The sequence below is a fragment of the Loxodonta africana genome, chromosome 25 (genome assembly GCF_030014295.1).
Source record: "Loxodonta africana isolate mLoxAfr1 chromosome 25, mLoxAfr1.hap2, whole genome shotgun sequence".
NCBI lineage: Eukaryota > Metazoa > Chordata > Mammalia > Proboscidea > Elephantidae > Loxodonta > Loxodonta africana.
Window position 1 is genome coordinate 43,860,998 of NC_087366.1, and position 21,629 is coordinate 43,882,626.

The 21,629-nt window shown below is 40.0% G+C and overlaps 1 protein-coding gene across 1 annotated transcript in view; it reads right to left on the minus strand.

The window, feature by feature from the left end:
- Positions 1-21,629, minus strand: part of PLD5 (phospholipase D family member 5) — a 419,603-nt gene that overhangs the window by 143,513 nt on the left and 254,461 nt on the right. Inside the window, exon 4 of the mRNA XM_003411011.4 lies at positions 14,070-14,181. Within this exon, the coding sequence (XP_003411059.2) occupies positions 14,070-14,181 (112 nt within the window). The remainder of the gene's footprint in view (positions 1-14,069; positions 14,182-21,629) is intronic.

Genomic DNA, 21,629 nt, shown 5'->3' on the forward strand with positions numbered 1-21,629 from the left:
TGAGAGCCAGAATAACATAAATTTTACTCTGGGGAGATTACGAAAATATACCTGTGAATGTTTACATTAAATGAACACAGCTAACCATAGCCTACGTGTTGAGTTGGACTTCCAAATCATTACAGAGCCGTGAGACCTATGTAAAACAGTGGCAGTGAGTAGAAAATCGCAAATTACCTTGTGAAACTTCTAAGATGGAGATTTGGGTAGCTTGTATTAATTTTAAAATTTATACATGCTCCTATGCTCAGATTGAGGAACATATTTTCCTTTTAGGTTTTGTTAAATTGAATCTATGACAAATGTGGAAGTAAAAATATGGGCTATCATTGAGGAATGAGTACACTGAGTATCATTGAGGAATAAGCCATGGCAAGGATCACACTTAGAATCTGACAGAAGGAACACAGCACTCCACCTTTTTTTTTTTTTTTTAATAATCTGGCTAAAGAAAAACCAGAACATAAAAATGAAAAAAAAAAAAAAAAAGGAAATATTAAGAAGAGTGAAAGGGCTTTAGTCTTATTTCAAATATTAAAATTCTGACTTAAGCAAGTAAAACTCAGTCACAAGCAAACGCCAGTTAAATATTTACTGTGTGTTCAATGCTTTGTGGGATAGTAAACCAAAATGAGCTGGAGATGCCCAACTACTGCTCATTAGGATGCTGTCGATGTTGCTTATTCATCAACATGGCTAAGGCTAGCCCCAATTAGCTCACTTACCTGGCATACAGTGCTAATGAGGGAAAGTTAGGGTCAGCTGTATTCAAAGCACAGTCTGAGTCTGAGCCAGTCACCCAGCACATGGAGGACTTGAGTCACAAAGGGAACAGATGTGAGCATATGGAGGGCTGAGGACTAGCACAGGTTGAGGGTCCACCCAAAGGGCATGCTTTGTATTGCCTTCGCAAACGAGAAATAACAGAAATATGGATAAGAAGATATAGAAACTTAGAATTTTAAATTTAAAAGCTCAAATGGAGATGACGGGAAGACATCTATCTACCTAAGAGCACTGGCGGTGCAGTGGTTAAAGTACTCAGCTGCTAATTGAAAGGTCAGTGGTTCGAGGGGAGGAAAGTGGCCTTGCGGGAGAAAAGACTTGGTGATCCGCTCCCATAAAGATGTCAGCCTAGGGGACAGAACAGGAGAAAAATGTAGAACAAAATTCAAACTCATGAAAAAAGACCATACTTACTGGTCTGACAGAGACTGGAAGAACCCCCGAGACTATGGCCCCCAGGCACTCTGCTAACTCAGAACTGAAACCACTCCTGAAACCCACTTTTCGGACAAAGATTAGACAAACTATAACACACGTGAGGAACGTACTTCTTGGTTGAATCAAATATACGAGACCAAATGGGCAACTCCTGCCCAAAAGCAAGACAAGAAGGCAGAAAGGGACAGGAACTGGGTAAATGGACACAGGGAACCTGCAGTGGAAAGGGGAGCATGCTGTTACATTGTGGGGATTACAACCAGTGTCAAAAAACAATATGTGTATAATTTTTTTTCTTTATTGTTGTAATTTAGATGATGGTTTACAGGACAAACTAGCTTCTCATTAAACAGTTAGTACACATATCACACGTATCATTTTATGACATTGGTTAACAACCCCACAACATGTCAACACTCTCCTTTCTCGACCTTCGTTCCCTATTACCAGCTTTCCTGTCCCCTCCTGCCTTCTAGTCCTTGCCCCTGGGCTGTTGTACCCCTTTAGTCTCATTTTGTTTTATGGGCCTGTCTAATCTTTGACTGAAGGGTGAACCTTGGGAGTGACTTCATTACTGAGCTAAAAGGGTGTCTGGGGCCATACTCTCAGGGTTTCTCCAGTCTCTGTCAGGCCAGTAAGTCTTTTTTGTGTGTGTGTGAGTTAAAGTTTTTTTCTACGTTTTTCTCCAGTTCTGTCCAGGACCTTCTATTGTGATCTCTGTTAGGGCAGTCAGTGGTAGCTGGGCACCATCTCATTGTACTGGACTCAATCTGGTAGATGTGTATAAACTTTCAAATGAGAAATTAACTTGAGCTGCAAACTTTCACCTAAAGCACAATAAAGTTAAAAAAAAAGACCTCAGCCTAGGAAACCCTATGGGACAGCTCTACTCTTTCCTACAGGGTCATTATGAATCAAAATTGACGCGATGGCACAAAACAACATCTATCTATTTCCTATCTCTCTGTCTGTCTATCTATCTACTACCTACTTATCTGTTAGGGACTGAATTGTGTCCCTCAAAAATATGTGTCAACTTGGCTAGGGCATGATTTCCAGTATTGTGTAGCTGTCCTCCTCCATTTTGTGATCTGATATAATTATCCTCCATTTTGTGATATGTTGTAAATCCTAGCCTCTATGCCCGTGGGTATGGTCCCATTTGGGAGTAAAGTGTCCATTACTTTAATGAGGCAGGATTAGAGTGCGAGGTATCCTGAGTCACTTAAGTCACCACTCTTACTTATCCCAGTCACTACCCTTATTCAAGTCACACCTTTAATCTTACAAGAGATAAAAGGAAAGAGAAGCAAGCAGAGATAGGCAACTTGATACCACCAAGAAGAAGAGACAGGAGCAGAGTGCATCCTTTGAACCTGGGGTCCCTGCCCTGAGAACTTCCTAGAACAAGGAGACACAGAGAGAGTTGTAACACCAGAAATGGCGAAAGACAGCGAGAATCTGGCAGAGAAATGCCAGCAACAGAACCAGGAGACCAGCATCAGATGGTGAGGGATCTAAGCTACAGAGCGAGAAAGAGCTGAGTGCCTTCCTGGGGGAGACGGGTGCCTCTGGGAACTTACCAGCAGAACTAAAGAGCTTTGTAACACTTGCCCGAGCAGGACAGAGGCCAGGCTGAAAGTCCTTGGGGTCAAGGGCCAGAAGGCCAGAGAGTCAGAGGGTCAGAGAGAGACCTGCCTGTGGACATGACTGAGAAGAGGCTGCTCTGATCGACATGAACTTTCCTCCAGAGCTGGCAGAGACAAAAAACCTTACCTGTGAGTCAGCACTCTGAATTCAGACTTCTAGCCTCCTAAACTGTGAGGAAATAAAATTGTTTGTTAAAGCCATCCACTTGTGGTATTTCTGTTACAGCTGCACTAGATAACTAAGACTCTATCTATCTTTCTATCTCCCTCCCTCCCTCCCTCCATCTATGCATCCATCCATCCATGCATCCATGCATCCATCAGTGTATCCGTGCATCCATCCACCCACCCACCCATCATCCATCCATCCATCCATCCATCCATCCATCCATCCATCCATCCATCCATCATCTACCTAAAGAAAGCAAAAAGGATACCAAATTCTTGACACATTAATACTCTGGCTAAACATAACAAGACCCTGGAAAATAGCTCTATTATCAGTTCCTTAAAGGCCTCACAAAACATCCACAGATAGCATAGACTAAGCTCTAGCTTTAATCACCTGTAGGTTTGTGTGTGCAAGGAAGAAAGGAGTGGGAGGAAAACACATGTTTGATTCTAATAAACTGAAATCTTACAACACCAACTGCGCAGGACTGATCTAATACTTTTGAGACTACAGTAAATAGTACATCATAAGAGAGTGGTACCGGTTCAGTATAGCTCCTCTCCTCCCACCAAGCTCTATGACAAATTTCTTTCTGTGGTTGTGAAATCAGGTTGATCCCGAGCAATGAGGAAAATGCAAACAGCATCTAGTGACTAGGTTTAGCCCAGGATTTAAATTTGTTACTCATCCAAGGCATCTGTCAGTAGGACCAATGGCCCAGTCTTTTTATGTCCTATTAACATTTCTCCCTTGCTTTCTTTACCATTGAGTGTTATATTTCTCTTCTTTTAAGAACTACACTTTCATACCTACCTTCTCTCTTTTCATCTGAGTTGCAGTTTCATCATGCTATATATGTATACATATGATTTTTGTTATCTTCTTTGTCTGATTCAGGAAAGTATCTCTTCAGTTTATTTTAAGTTTTTATTTCATTATATTGTTTTCTTATAGAACTTTTGCATATAAAAAACTGCAAAACCTCCTCCTGATTTCATATAATATAGCAAGTTTTTTTTTTTTTTTTTTTGGTAGGAAGACTTCATATCACTGAATGAGTGAACCATTAAGGGTTTTATGAAACCCTGTGTTTCCCAAAAACCAACACAGACTGAATTCTTTGGATTTCCATTCCCTGGCTGTGTTCACTTCACCACAAAGAAGCCCTGTTACCAGAGACTGGTCTGTCATCTACCTCCTTCAATGTGATATCAGGAATGATCAGGTTTCATTTAACTTAATTTTAATCAATAAAGTTAAGGATTTCTGACTTGAATTTTTAAATTTTTGCTGAATATTTGAAAGTAACCCTTACCAACTGGATTATGTGAAGAACACAGCATCAGGATTGGTAGAAGACTCATTAACAACCTACGATATGCAGATGACACAACTTTTCTTGCTGAAAGTGAAGAGGACTTATTGATGAAGATGAAAGACTACAGCCTTCAGTATGGATTACACTTCAACATAAAGAAAACAAAAATCCTCACAACTGGACCAATAAAGAACATTCATGATAAATGGAGAAAAGATTGAAATTGTCAAGGATTTCGTTTTATTTGGATCCACAGCCAATGCCATGGAAGCAGAAGTCAAAAAATAAATGATGCATTGCATTTGGCAAATCTGCTGCAAAAGACCTCTTTAAAGTGTTAAAAACCAAACATGTCACCTTGAAGACTAAGGTATGCCTGACCCAAGCCATGGTGTTTTCAGTCGTCTCACATGCATGTGAAAACTGGACAATGAATAAGGAAGTCCGAAGAAGAATTGATGCCTTTGAATTATGGTGTTGGTGAAGAATACTGAATATACCATGGACTGCCAGAAGAACGAACAAATCTGTCTTGGAAGAAGTATAGTGAGAATGCTCCTTAGAAGCAAGGATGGCGAGACTTGGTCTCATATACTTTGGACATGCTATCAGAAGGCACCAGTTCCTCGAGAAGGACACCATGCTTGGTGTCTTAGTTATCTAGTGCTGTATCTAGTGCTGCTGTAACAGAAATACCACAAGTAGATGGCTTTAACAAAGACAAATTTATCCTCTCACGATTTAAGAGGCTAGAAGTCCAAATTCAGGGTACCAGCTCCAAGGGAAGGCTTTCTCTCTCTCTGTTGGCTGTAGGGAAACGTCCTTATCATCAATCTTCCCGTGGTCTAGGAGTGTCTCAGCACAGGACATGATCTGCTCCTGGCTCTGCTTTCTTGGTGGTAGGAGGTCCCCCTATCTCTTTGCTTGCTTATCTCTTTTGTATCTCAAAAGCAATTGACTCAAGATACAACCTAATCTTGTAGATTTAGTCCTGCCTCACTAAAATAACTGCCTCTAATCCTGCTTCATTAACATCACAAAGGTAGGATTTACAACACATAGGAAAATCACATCAGAGGACAAAATGGTGGACAATCACACAATACTGGGAATCATGGCCTAACCAAGTTGACACACATTTTGGGGGGGACACAATTTTTTCAATCCATAACACTTGGTAAAGTAGATGGACATTGAAAAAGAGGAAGATCCACAACGAGGTGGATTGACACAGTGGCTCCAACAGTGGGCTCAAGCATAACAAGGATGGTGAAGACGGCGCAAGATCAAGCAGTCTTTCGTTCTGTTGCACATAGATAGAGTCATTATGAGTTGGAACTGACTAGACAACACATTTATCTAAAGACACTGTTAAGAGAGTGAAAAGGCAAGCCACAAATGGGAGAATATAATTGAAATACATGTATACAACAGAGGACTTGAATCTAGTCCTAATAATAAGAATGAAAAAATAAAAACATAAATAAAATAAAAATGGGCAAGATACCTCAACAGGCACTTCATCAAAGGAGGAGATAGAAATGGTCAATAACTGTATGAAAAGGTGCTCATCATCATTAATCATCAGAGAAATGCAAATTAAAATCCTAACATGACATGTATCCACCAGAATGGGTAAAATGAAAAAGACAAAGAAGAGCAAATTTTGATGAAGATGTAGAAAAAATGAAACTCTCATATACTGCTTGGGAAAGTATAAATTGGCACAGCCACTTTGGAAAACCAATTGGCAATATCTACTGAAACTGAACATACATAAAGCCTATGGCTCAGCAATTCTACCTCTAGGTAAATATCCACCAGAAATGTCTACATACGTGCACTAAAAAGATAAGCACAAGAACGTTCATTGCAGTATTATTTATAGTAACCAAAGCTCTAGAAAAACCTAAACGTCCATCAACAGTTGAATAGATAAATTGTATTATGCTCATGTGATGGAATACTATACAGCAATACGAAAGAATAAAGTACTGCGATGTGCAACGTGGAGTCCCTGGGTGGTGTAAATGGTTAACATGCTTGGCTGCTCACCTAAAGGTTGGAGGTTCTGATCTAGCCAGAGACACCTTGGAAATAAGACCTGGTGATTTACTTTTTAAAAAACTAGCCGTTGAAAACCCTGCGGAGCACAGCTCTACCCTGACACACATTGAGTTGTCATGAATCAGAGTTGACATGATGGAAATGTTTATGAGAGTAGTGGTGGTTCAGTGGTAGAATACTGGCCTTTTATGTGTATGTGGGAGACCTGGGCTTGATTCCTGGCCAACGCACCTCATGCAGAGCTACCACTCATCTATAAGTGGAAGCTTGCATGTTGCTATGATGCTGAACAGGTTTCAGCGGAGCTTCTGATCAAAGGTGCACTAGAAAGACCTGGAGGTCTGCTCTTTAAATCAGCCGATGAAAACCTTATGGACCACAATCAAACAATCACGGGGATGGTGTAGGACTGGGCAGAGTATTGTTCTATTGTGCATGGGGTCACCATGAGTAGGGGGCTGACTTGACAAAAACTAACAATAACAATGGATCTTATGAAAAAAAGCTTGAGGTAAAGAATCCAGATATGAAAAAGTATATATGCTATGATTTTATTTATGTAAAGTTAAAAAAAAAAAAAAAAAAAAGACAAACGTAATCTATTGTGGTGGAAGCTGAAATAGTGATTACCTTTGTAGAGGGTGTTGACTCGAGGGTGAATGAGGACGCTTTCCAGGATGCTTGTAATGTTTTACATCTTGAATTATATTTAGTGCTTATTTTGTTAAAAAAAAAAAAAATTGTATTCTATTCTTCAATTAAACATTTTACATAACTCACACAATTTGGGTAAGGAAGTGTCCATGCAAAGTATGTGTAAACTAACCAGCTGCCCTAAAGTCACCTTCACCTCATGGCAGCCCCAAGTGTTTCAGAGTAGAACTTTGCTCCATGGGGTTTTCAATGGCTGTGGCCTTTCAGAAGCAGATCACCAGGTCTTTCTTCCTAGGTGCTCCTGGGTAGACTCGGACCTCCAACCTTTCGGTTAGCAGCTAACCACGTTAACGGTTTGCACCACGCGGGAACCGTGTGTAAAGAATTACAGACGTGAAGCCGGGCAGTGGCAGCTGAGAAGGGAATGTGATATTTAGGCGAAACCTCTAGGGGACAGAGTCTATAGAATTTAGCTCATTATAGAAATGAGGATGAGAAAGGCCGTGGAGGTTAGTTTCTAACTGGAGTGACTGGGCGGATGGGAATTCAGGTAAAAGGACAGTTGCCACTGTTGGATTTGTTGGGAGGGGAGGAGAGGAAAGGCATGACCTAAGTTACATGTTGCATTTGAGATCTATATGGGGATGTAAGTAGAGATGGTTAGTAAACGAAATCTGGAAAACCGGTTAGAGAAGTTCTTCTTGAATTTACAAGAAGCCTGGTCTAGAATTAAATGTTTCCCTGGGCTCAAGGACTCTATGGTGGCTGGGCTTTAAAAGCACCCACAGTTTGAGGCCTTAGGGGACATGTTGGCTTGCTCTCTGGCCTCTGAGTCAAGGAGAAGGGAGGAAGGCAGTGGGGAGCAAGAGGAGCAAAGACCTGGGATCTCACCACATCCTCAAGGGGCTCTGTGGCCTTGGGCGAGCTGTCTCACTTCTCCCTCCTGCCTTGTCCTCGACTTCTCCCTCCTGCCTTGTCCTCGCTGGGCCCACGTCCGCACTGAATCCTTCTCATTTTATGTGGAAGCCTCACGCTCATTCTTTTCCATAATATATTTGATTACTTCTATGCTCAGTAACTTTCTAGCAGCTGAAGTTGCTACTGGCTTATCTGTCTTTTATGGACTATTTCTGGCCAAACTTTGCTGGAACTCTTCTAAAAGGCTAGAATCTTACCCTAAAAAAACTGAAAGACAACTCTTAAGCAAGGTATTTAAGCACAGATTTAAATAGGTCTCATGGAAAAAAAAAATCCAAAATGCACTGTTATCACTTAATACATCTCTAACAAAAAGTTGACCAAAACTAAAACTGATGTCGAGTCGATTCCAACTATAGGAGTAAGTAAATATAACTGTATTTTAAAGTTTAGTTAGTACCATACCATATACTCGTATGTGTGTTACTCAAAGCCAGGTGGGCCCACTATAAGTACACAGGAAATAGCTATGAGAAATGAAGGTCCTGTTTATTGCTGTACGATTATAAAGGAAAATCTTTTCTTATATTTTATAAGAACTATTGCATATTACAACTGAGAAAAGCACAGCCTAAGTCATTACTAATATACTCACATGCTTGTGAAATTCAAACACTTCCTTTTGTGAGAAGCAATAACTGTCGTGAAGTTGTTGTTGTTGTTGTTAGCTGCCATCCAGTCAAGTTCAGCTTATAGTGACCTCATGTACAACAGAACAAAACACAGCCTGGTCCTGCGCCATCCTCACAATCGTTGCTATGTTTGAGCCCATTGTTGCAGCCACTGTGTCAATCCATCTCGTTGAGGGTCTTTCTCTTTTTCGCTGACCCTTACTTTACCAAGTATGATGTCCTTCTCCAGGGACTTATCCCTCCAGATAACGTGTCAAAAGTATGTGAGACATAGTCTTGCCATCCTTGCTTCTAAGAAGTGTTCTGGCTGTACTTCTTCCAAGACAGGTTAGTTCGTTCTTTTGGTTGGTAGTCCATAGTATATTCAGTATTTTTAGCAACACCATAATTCAAAGGTGTCAATTCTTCTTTGGTCTTCCTTACTCATCGTTCAGCATTTGCATGCATATGAGGCGATTGAAAACGCCATGGCTTGGCTCTGGCACACCTTAGTTCTTAAAGTGACATCTTTGCTTTTTAACACTTTAAAGAGGTCTTTTGCAGCAGATTTGCCCAATGCAATACATCTTTTGATTTCCTGACTGCACTTCCATAGGTATTCTCTGTGGATCGAAATAAAAATAAATCCTTGACAACTTCAGTCTTTTGTCTGTTTAAGATGATGTTGCTTAGTGGTCCAGTTGTGAGGATTTTGTTTTCTTTATGTTGATGTGTAATCCATACTGAAGGCTGTAGCCTTTGATCTTCATCATTAAGTGCTTCAAGTCCTCTTCACTTTCAGCAAGCAGGGGCTTGTGTCATCGGCATATTGCAAGTTGTTAATGAAGCTTCCTCCAATCCTGATGCCCATTCTTCAAGCAGTGCAGCTTTTCAGATTATGTGCTCAGCACACATATTGAAGAAGTGTGGTAAAAGGATACGACACTGATACATACCTTTCCTGACTTTAAACCATGCAGTATCCCCTCGTTCTGTCCGAACAGCTGCCTCTTGATCTATGTATAGGTTTCTGATGAGCACAATTAAGTGTCTAGAATTCCCATTCTTCCCAACGTTATCCATAATTTGTCATGATTCACACAGTCAAATGTCTTTGCACAGTCAATAAAACACAGGTAAACGTCTTTCTGGTATTCTCTGCTTTCAGCCAGGATCCACCTGACATCAGCAATGATATCCCTCATTCCGCTTCTTTTTCTGAATCTGGCTTGAATTTCTGGCAGTTCCCTGTTGATGCACTGCTTCAATCGCTTTTGAATGATCTTCAGCAAAATTTTACTTGTTTGTGATATTAATGATATTGTTCTATAATTTCCACATTCGGCTGGATCTCTTCCAGTCGATTGGCCAGGTAGCTGTTCTTCAAATTTCTTGGCATAGATAACTGAGCACTTCCAGCGCTGCATCTGTTTGTTGAAACATCTCAATTGGCATTCCATCAATTCCTGGAGCCATTCTTTTTGCCAGTCTCTTCAGTGCAGCTTGGACTTCTTCCTTTAATATCATCGGTTCTTGATCATATGCTACCTGAAATGGTTGAACGTCGACCAATTCTTTTTGGTACAGTGACTCTGTGTATTCCTTTCTTCTTTTGATGCTTCCTGTGTCATTCAGTATTTTGCCCATAGAATTCTTTAGTATTCAGCAACTGGAGGCTTGAATTTTTCTTCAGTTCTTTCAGCTTGAGAAATGGCAAACATCTTCTTCCCTGTTGGTTTTCTAACTCCAGTCTTTGCACATGTCAATATAATACTCTACTTTGTCTTCACGAGCCATCCTTTGAAATCTTCTGTTCAGCTCTTTTACTTCATCATGAAGGCATCAGACCTTAATTTGTAGTTTACAATATAAATGTAAACAAGGCCTTTATCCACACATCTGTTAATAGCTATTTCCTGTTTATGACCCAATCGCCATCAAGTCAATTCTGATTCATGGCCATCTGACGTGTTTCACAGTAGAACTGTGCTCCATTGGATTTTCAATGGCTGATTTTTTGAAAGTAGATTGCCAGACCTTTCTTCTGAGGTGCCTCTGTATGGACTCAAACCTCTGATCTTTTAATTAGCAGCCAAGCATGCTAACCATTTGCACCACCCACGACTCCATTCCCTGTTTAGGTTAGCCAAATATTCATCAGTACCTAAGAACATCTGTTATGACTGCTAGTACCCTACAGTATCAACTTTGGCTGAGTTTACAAGATTAAGTAAGGGCCAAGGAATGGGTTTGTGGATATATAAACAAGAACAAATAGAATTCTCAGGCTCTCTACCTCTCTTCCTAATTCATTTGCTTTTTATCCTTCCTGAAAAATTATACCAAAAGGAGTTGCAAGTACATTCCACAAGAAAAATCATCTGTAAATACAGGCATCCTTAGGAACCCTGATGGCACAGTGGTTAAGAGCTCAGCTGCTGACCAAAAGGTCGGCAGTTTGGATCCATTCACCAGCTGCTCTTTGGAAACTCTCTGGGACAGTTCTACTCTGTCCTACAGGGCCACTATAAGTTGGAATCGACTCAACAGCAATGGGTTTTTTTTTTTTTGGTCAGTCAACCAAAAGTAATCCATTCCTAAGACTGTGTTGAGTAAAAGATTTCCCGATAGTGGGAACTCAATTTCACTTTTTTTTGTAAACCAGAAAAGTCCTAATACATTTCTAACCCATGCTGATTGTATCTGTCAATCCACTGAAATCCTATTTCTCTAGTTTATCAAAAGTATTATGCTATGCCAACCAGTGTGGTGAAACTTCTCAGACCCAGAAATATTCTCATCAAGTCTCTTTTGCACGGAAACATGGTTATAGGTACACGTGCATGGCCCAGCTTAGGTCTTCTGTATGTTTATGTCTCTCAACATGCTTTATCACTTTCAGCTTTTCTTCTTCAGAAGGAAAAGATCTCTCAGGTTCACTGATTTCTTTTAGAAATTGTCCCATTTTTTAGAAGGTTGTTTCACTTAATAACATGGGGAAAATAACCAACGAACGTGTACAGTAAGGACAAAAGAACAAATGTATGATCCCTCTTAAATGAAATAGGCAAATGTATACAGACCAAAGCTCATTAGTGGTTACCAGGGGTGGAGGGAGAGGGAAAAAGGGGGCATTTTTTAGGGGGCACTGAGTTTCTGTTAATGGTGGTGAAATAATTTGCAAAGGGATAGTGGTGACGGTTGTACAGAACGATGAAAGTAACCGATGTCACTGAATTGTATGTAAAAATTGTTGACTCGGCAAATGCTTTGTTTTATATATATATTTTCAGCACAGTAATATTTTGTAATGCACAGAAGGTTTAGACAACACAAGTGTGAGAGGTGATATCATGTGTGACTCAGTGAGACCCAAAGCCAGCTTTTCATCCCCCCGGGCTGGCTCATTCCTTATGGTGGGTTTCAGCCCAGAGAGTAAATTCAGGGTAAAATGTTTACAAGTAAGGACAAATACTGTATTAGATCACTACTGTAAAAACTCATGAAAAGGTTTACACACAAAAAGAAACATTCTTTGATGGTTACGAGAGAAGAGAGGGGTGGGGATAGAAAAACGCCAAATGTACAGTAGGTAAGTGTTAACTTTGGTGAAGGGTAAGATGGTACACCATACTGGGGAAGCCAGCACAACCTGTACAACGCAAGGTCATGGAAGCTCCACACGCACATCCAAACTCCCTGAAGGACCAAATTGCTGGTCTGAGGGCTGTGGGGACCATGGTCTTGGGGAACATCTAGCTCAATTGGCATAACAGGGTTTATAAAGAAAATGTCCTACATTCTACTTTGGTGAGTAGCGTCTGGGGTTTTAAAACCCTGTCAGTGGCCATATAGGAAACTCCACTGGTCTCATCCTTTCAAGAGCAAGGAAGAATGAAGAAAACTAAAGATACAAGGGAAAGATTAGTCCAAAGAACCAATGGACCACATCTACCACGGTGTCCACCAGACTGAGTCCAGTACAACTAGATGGTGCCCGGCTACCACCACTGACTGCTCTGACAGGGATCCCAATAGATAGTCCTAGACAGAGCTAGAAAAAAATGTAGAGCAAAATTGTAACTCAAAATGAAAGACCAGACTTGCTGGCCTGACAGAGACTGGAGAAACCCTGACAGTATGGCCCCCCGACACATTTTCAGCTCAGTATGAAGTCATTCCTGAGGTTCACCCTCCAGCCAAAGATTGAACAGACCTATAAAACAAAATGAGACTAAAGGGGCATGCCAGCCCTGGGGCAAGGACTAGAAGGCAGAAGAGGACAGGAAAGCTGGTAATAGGGAACCCAAGGTTGAGAAAGGAGCGTGTTGACATGGGGTTGTTAATCAATGTCATAAAACAATATGTGTCCTGTTTAATGAGAAACGAGTCTGTTCTGTAAACCTTCATCTAACGTATAATAAAAAAAAATCTTTACAAATAGATAAAAGCTATTCAGCAGTGAGAGCTCAGTTAGTGGCAGTTACAGCAAAATGAAGAACGTTATCTCACATTTATTCTCAGTCTTCAGGATGTTGTGAGAGGAAGAGCAAGCTGGCCTTATAAAAGATGCCCTCCTGTGGAATTGTCTTAGAGGCTGGGAATCAAGCAGTGCCTCACAGATTCCTAGACCTGACTATATTATTTAAAAAAATTATGTTGCAAGAGGAGGATTTTCATTTGATGTGCAAGAGAAAAACAGAAATCCAACGTTTGTTTGGTGAGAAGTGGTTATTTTCTCTAACGACGTCGCTGAAGTGTTCAGAGAGGGAAAGATTCTTCCTTTAAGTCAGTGATCATCTAATGGCCAGTAGAATATTTTGCATAAACTAATACGCAACAGGAGCCCTGGTGGTCCAGTGGTTAAGAAGTCAGGCTGCTCACCAAAAGGTCAGCAGTTCGAATCCACCAGCCACTCCTTGGGAACCCTAATGGGGCAGTTCTACTCTGTCCTAAAGGGTCACTATGAGTCTAAATGGACTTGACAGCAACAGGTTTTTTTTCTTTTAAAACATGTAACAGGAGCCCTGGTGGGACAATGGCTAAGAGGTCAGGCTGCTAACCAAAAGATCAGCAGTTCAAATCTACCAGCTGCTCCTTGGAAATCCTATGGGGGCAGTTCTCTGTCCTATGGTCCCCATGTTTGGACTCGATGGCAATAGGTTTGGGTTTTTTTGGTTTAATATGCAACAACACTATTTTAAAAATCCCAGTTGAACTTGTTAATGAATCCCCTCATTTAAAAGTTTTAATCGGGCTGTTTTTCAAAGGAGAAATAAGAAGCGTACCAAGTGAAATGTTTTGATTATAAAGAAATTATATATTACTTTAAGTGAAATTAAAGGTATCTTGATAGAATATCCAGTGGTAAAGTAACATATCAACCTTGGCCTTACCCTTTAATTTCAAGGCTTCTAATACCTTTGAATCAGCTGTTACATCGCTCACTAGCTTGATTTCAATATCTTGCGAAGTCAGTTCAAGCAACTTTTCAAAAAGGCGCTGACCCTGGAAAAAATATTCAGAGACAAAGAAAGTCAGGAAACCTAAATGTTTACCATTTTCAATAGGTAGAAATAATTAAAGGCATTAAAAATTAAATGTATTCATTCAAATTTTAAAAGGTAAGCCTTTGAACAATTGGTAGACACAGACGATTTATGAAATTCTTTCAAAAGAATTTCTATAAATAGGGTAACAGCACAAACACAGTACATAACATCTTTTCTCTCAGAATTGCTCTGTAATTCAACAAGTATTACAACAGTAATTCCAAGGCTACAATGCAAATCACCTTTTGTTTAAATTTCTCATGAATTCTGAAGTTATTTACATATAAAGAGGTAGCAGAGAATATTAAACAGTTGCCTTTTGGCCCAGAGAGACCTGGATTCCAGCTGGTTTTTCAATTTACAAACTGCATTCCTTAATCTCACTAATCTCCAGTTTCTTCCTTTGTAAATTGCAGATAAAATCAGTATTTACTTCAGAAGGTTTTTGTGAGGGTTAAAGGACTTAATTATAAGTAAGTATTCTTTAAGTATTTGTTATTGTGGGGGTAAATCGTGGTTTTTGATCAGTGATTTGCCTAAACTCACCCTCTTGTTTAAAACTTGTTTTATTGAATTCAACTAATATTCCCTTCAGCAGTGCATAATTCTTAGCAAAAACAAAGTAAAAACTGAAAGGTTTTCCTTATCGGATTTTCACAACTAGGTCAATTTTAATAGTAAATTTTGAGCTCAGGGAGACTCCACATAATAATAAAAAAAAAACAAGGTCATAATCATTACATTATCCCAGGTAAATGAATTGCATCTTTTTTCCCCCTTTGGAGTTTTGAGTAGATATTGCATAGACTTCCTCTTCTTATCATGAAAGGAAACTGATCTTCTTTTACTGATTTTTAAGCTTCTTGCAATTTGGCTACAAATGCAAATACCTTCAGGGACCAGGCAGATAAGAAAGTCTTTGGCTTTAATGATATCCCCACATGGCAAAGTCTTATCTTACTTGGCTAGGAATGAACTATTAATAATAATGATATAGAACAGGATCAGTGTTTGGGAAGAAAGAATGGAAGAAATGTAGCTGCAGAGCAATGATTCATGCAATTTAACCTTAGAAAAGAGAGAAGATAATGAATCAATATCCTAAAGCTTTGGAGTCTCCTTCCTGTGTGTTAAGGAGGAGGGAGCTGATATGTCCTTGCTAAGCCCAACAGCTGAGTCCCTTGGTGGTGCAAACAGTTAATATGCTTAGGTGCTTAACCAAAGGTTGGAGGTTCAAGTTTACCTAGAGGGACTTCAGAAGAAAGGCCTGGCAATCTACTTCCAAAAGATTGTAGCCATTGAGCACAATTTTACTCTGACATACATAAGCTCCTCATGAGTCAGAATCAACTACACAGCAACTGGCCTTTTTAAAGTTAATAGCAGAGAGGAGCTCTAACCTGTAGCTTGCCTGGTACAGCTAAATTCCATGACCCCTCTGTACTGGTAAATGGAGTAGGAATTGCGACCCATGTCATGCATCAAGGTTTCCTTTGACATTAACAGAGTGTACTAATAAAAGTTATCCAAAAGAAAACCCCAGAAAACCAAACCTATTGCTATCAAGTCAATTCCAACTCACAGTGACTCTATAGGATAGAATAGAACTGCCCCATAGGGTTTCCAAGGAGCAGCTGGTGGATTTGAACTGCTGACCTTTTGGTGTCCTTCAAAAGCAACTGAATTACACTGCACCCCAAGGCTTGGAGGCAGTGTCATCATGAACCAAGTATCCCTGTGCTGAATGTCATGTGAGTACATCAGGAAGTTGTAAAGGTAAACAATTAGAACTCCTTTTTTAAAAAAACGGGGTTGGAGGAGGAGAAGGGAGAAAGATAGAAGAAGAGGAAAGGGGAAAAACTGATTTGCTGATTTTGAGGTCTCTATGAATTTCAAATTGACTATGCAGAGGGAGAGTTCAGCTGTGGAGGTCTCAGATACCTGATGTGAAGAGAGCTCACACTGTGGAGCTTTGTGGCTCTTCAGCAGACAGAGTGATGCCAGCATCAGCTTCTCTGTCAGCTTCTTCCAAGGAGTGAATTTTATGCCTGTCACATACCCTTGAAGGCAGAATGGTGTCCGCACGGCCCACATTTCTAGAGCCCAGACTCATGGCCATTGCACATTTAGTCACTATCATTTGTATTTTTCCCTTTCACACAGACAAAGGTTCTAAGTGTTTGTGCGTTCTATGAGACCCTGTTATTAGTGGGCCAGTATTTTTAAACAAATACACTTAGTTTTGCTCTAAGTTAATACAATATATTTAGCACAAGTGAAATGTAAGAGACCTCTGTGCTTTAAATTGATTCCCACTGTCATTTTTATGAGACTTAAAACAAAGAGAGCCAGAACATTCAAACACAAATGAAAAGAGAAACTCCAAAATCTGCAGATACTAGCAGACTGTCATTGAATAAGGCTTACGTTTAGTATGTGCTGATTATTTACACCAAGGAATCTTAAAATTTGTAATTATAGTGCTTACTGTAATGAACTTCCACTTGGGCTTGAGGTGGAACTTCTGTCAAATCTCCCGTTTCAGGTCTTACCTCCCTGTCTACCCACTTTTTAAGACTTTCAAAACGTAATAACCTACAAAGACAGGAAACACTACTCTATGCAGAGATATGTCTTGAGGCCTAGTGCATCTGAGTTAAAGTTACTCATCATTTTTTAATACAGAAATAACAGAAGCCCTTTGGCTTTTAAAACATCGGTAACTTAAAAACTTGTCCTTTCTGGTGAAGAACATTAGCCAACATTGTAAACTTAAATAAATCACCTTGAAGATACTGGCTCAGGCATGCTGGCCTACTTTACACCAATTTTGCATGATGTCTGCAAAATCCTTATGACAGACAGTGTGGTCTTGTGGAGGATCCTGTACACCAAGAATAGAGATGCAGCTCTGTCCCTTAGTGACCTTGAAGAAGCTGCTTAACTCAGGACTTCCCTTCAATCTTAGGAGAGTGGGGGCTATGTGTGATGCCTGTGTCTGTTGACCCAAAACAAATGGTAAGGAGAATGAAATGCTGAGTTACAACGTGAAGGAAAAAAGTAAAACTATGAAAGAGGAACCCAAAGAAAGTAATGCTCGATAAAATTAATTATAGGGATTATGTAGAATTTGCTAGTGGCTTTCAAACTTGTTTTAGGAGTTGAATTCCTTGCTCAAATGGAAATTTAGGCTAAACATCTCCTTCTAATCTCTCTCTCCACCTCTGTTAAAGAATCTTCAAGGCTCCACAGAACACAACTTGAAAACCACTGAATTTTACTCCTTCATCATACCAGGAAGGAAATTAACAGGTAGGTGTGGAGCCCTCGAACTCCGTGGGTGGTACAAACAGTTAATACGCTCAGCTACTAGCTGAAAGGTTGGAGGTTCAAGCCCATCCACAGGTGCCTTGGAAGAAAAGCCTGGCAATCTACTTCCAAAAAATCAGCATTGAAAACCCTATGGAGCACAATTCTACCCTGACACACATGAGGTAGCCATGAGTTGGAATCAACTCAATGGCAACTGGTCTACTTGTAGAAGCCTGAGGATTCTGAGATTTATACAAACTGAGAATGTCATAGCTGGAAGATACCTTAGAGATCAACAGTCTACCAATTTCCTAATTTATAAGTGAGGACCCTGAAGCCCAAAGAAGCTAAGTGATGTGCTAATGGTCACATAGTCTGCTATCTAGGTAATGTGAAGCCTAGAACCTGTATCACTCTTTTTGAGCTAGGGCCATTCTCTCCACATGACTATTCTGTTACATTAAAGCTGGAGAAAGAAGGAGAATTCTGGAAAGAAATTACCCCAAGACTGCCTTTCCTCCCATTCCCAGCTCCAATCTACTCAACTCTCCCAAGCCAAGTGGTAGTTGATGACCAGTAGAGTCAGGATCTGGGAGAGTCCAGGTACCTGTAGATACATCATTAGCCCCACATGAGTGTCCCAGTTCTTCCTGTTCTCCAAAGCAGGAGCTGAGATGGCTAGGAATGTGAAGTATGGAAGGGGCGAGGTGTTCTCCCATTGCCCAGTGAACTAGTAAATGGTCTTATAGTAACTGGCTACACCTCCAGTCCATGTGGGAAAGGCAGAAGCCTCCAACAATCCAATAAAGTCAAATAACAACATCCTTAAGGGGACCCAGCAACAAGAAAAAAGCTGCTCGAACACAATGGGGATGTCATGATAGTGACTACTGAGGAAGACAGAGGATTAGAGCTATGGCACAATATGAGCGCTAAGGATGTTCATGTGTAGCTGGGAATAATACTCTGTGACTTGAGAACTATACACCTTAGAGGAGCAATTAAAGTATGGCCACTGGCCTGAAGACCAAATGGAAGAAATATCTCAAAGCCCCCCTCACAGACATGTATCCACACACATGTGGGTACATACACACATCCATGCACATACAGGGAGGAAAACAAGAGGAGAGAGAAATCTAAGAGACATAACATGCAGCTAATACGTGTGCGGGAAGAGAAAAAGAGGCAAATAGAATAAGTTTTCAAATAACAGAAGAAAAAGTGTCCAAGGCAAGGAAATACGCAAATCTACAAACTGAAAGGGCAGTTAAAGATTGAGGAAAGCCACGCCTAGGCACGTTCTGTAAAAACTACTAAACACCAAGGATAAAGAGGAATTCTTAGAAAATTCTGGCAAAAGAAGAATCAGACTGGCATAGAACTTTCCCTCTCAACACTACACTAGTACATGGTTTCTACATACTATGAAAAGGTCTGAAGCCTGAGATCAGGGATTTTAGTCAGGGTAAAAGAAAGAGATATTTGCTGAGGTATACAGATTTAGAGACCATATAACCTATCTACATAACCCAATTGAGAAAAATATTCAAGGAAGGACTCTATTTAACACTCAACAGCACGAAGGAAGATGAAGTGGAGAAGAAACAAGTAATAAGCACTGAGGCATATGACGTGTATACGTGTTCCGTCAATTGTTAAATGAGGATTCTTGAAATAGAAGAGGCACGTTACAGGGGAAGGTCTACTGAGAATCTAGTATGTGCATTCTCAATGGGGACAATCTTGCCCCAAGGGGGTGAAAATCAGTTGGCAGGCAAAAAAAAAAAAATCTTACTCTTTTTATGTATAAAGCACAGATACACATGCAGTACATATATAGTATATTTGTGGTATTAAAATTTCATGGAAGAGACATTAGGGAAAAATATGTCAAAAAATCTCCTTATCATTCAGGTAGCTAACAGATACATGAGGAAATGTTCATGATCATTAGCCATTACAGAAATGCAAATCAAAACTACAATGAGATTCCCTCTCACTCCAACAAGGCTGGCATTAATCCAAAAAACAGAAAATAATAAATGTTGGAGAGGTTGTGGAGAGACTGGAACACTTAGACACTGCTGGTGGGAATGTAAAATGGTATAACCACTTTAGAAATCAATTTGGCGGTTCCTTAAAAAGTTAGAAATATAACTACCATACAGTCCAGCAATCCCACTCCTTGGAATACATCCTAGAGAAATAAGAGCCTTTACACGAACAGATAAATGCACACCCATGTTCATGGCAGCACTGTTTACAGTAGCAAAAAGATGGAAGCAACCAAGGTGCCCATCAATGGATGAATAAATAAATAAATTATGGTATATTTACACAACGGAATACTACGCATCGATAAAGAACAACGAATCTGTGAAATATTTCATAACATGGAAGAATCTGGAAGGCATTATGCTGAGTGAAATTAGGCAGTCGCAAAAGGATAAATATTGTATGAGACCACTATTATAAGAACTCAGGAAATGGTTTAAACCGAGAAGAAAATATTCTTTGAATGTTATGAAAGTGGGAAGGGAGGGAGGGAGAGTGGTGTTCACTAATTAGATAATAGACAAGAACTATTATAGGTGAAGGGAAAGACAACACACAATAGAGAAGAGGTCAGCATAACTGGACTAAACCAAAAGCAGAGAAGTTTCTGAATAAAACGAACACTTTGAAGGCCAGAGTAGTAGGGGCGGGGGTTTGGGGACCATGGCTTCAGGGGACATCTAGGTCAATTGCATAATAACATCTATTAAGAAAACATTCCGTAACCCACTTTGGAGAGTGGCGTCTGGGCTCTTAAACACTAGCAAGCATCCATCTAAGATGCATCAATTAGTCTCGACCCACCTGGAGCAAAGGAGAATGAAGAACACTAAAGACACAAAGTAATTATGAGCCTAAGAGACAGAAAGGGCCACATAAATCAGAGACTACATCAGCCTGAGACCAGAAGAACTAGAAGGCACCTGGCTACAACAGATGACTGCCCTGACAGGGAACACGACAGAGAACCCCTGAGGGAGAAGGAGAGCAGTGGGATGCAGACCTCAAATTCTCATAAAAAGACCAGACTTAATGGTCTGACTGAGACTAGAGAGATCTCAGAGGTCATGGTCCCCAGACCTTCTGTTAGTCCAAGACTGGAACCATTCTCAAAGCCAACTCTTCAGACAGGGATTGGACTGGACTATAAGATAGAAAATGATACTGGTAAGGAGTGAGCTTCTTGGCTCAAGTAGACACATGAGACTATGTGGGCAGCTCCCGTCTGGAGGGGAGATGAGAAGGCAGAGGGGGACAGAAGCTGGCTGAACGGACATGGAAATAGAGGGTGGAGAGGAGTGTGCTGTCTCATTAGGGGAAGAGCAACTAGGAATATATAGCAAAAAAAAAACAAAACAAGGTGTATATAAATTTTTGTATAAGAGACTGACTTGATTTGTAAACTTTTACTTAAAGCACAATAAAAATTAAAAATATATATATATATATAGCAAATGTCATTGAACAAGTGGTATTAAAATTGTTAAATAGGAACCTAATTTGCTGTGTAAACATTCACCAAAAACACAATTAAATATTATTTAAAAAAAAAAGTCTCCTTAGGAAGGTGATCATGAAAAAAACTTTGAGAAATACTGGTCTACAACCAAGGGTATAAACAATCTCAGTAAAATTTAGAATAAGGAGGGGAGAAGGCTTAAGAGTACTAGGTGGGGAAAAGGCCACCGTTACATAATGGTGCAATTTATGGTGCTATGACAGTTACAGAAACCTTGGTGGCATAGTGGTTAAGAGCTACGGCAGCTAACCAAAAGGTCATCAGTTTGAATCCCCCAGGAATCTCCTTGGCAACTCTATGGGGCATTTTTACCCGGTCCTATAATTTTTTTTTTTTTATAGGGTTGCTATGAGTTGGAATTGATTTGACAGCAGTGTTGTTGTTTTCTTTTTTATGACATTTATAAACTTGTATGTACCAATCAACACAGCAACTAAGTATATAAAGCAAAAATTAATAGAAATGCAATTAAAACATCACCACACAATATAATACTTTCAAAATACATCTTTCAA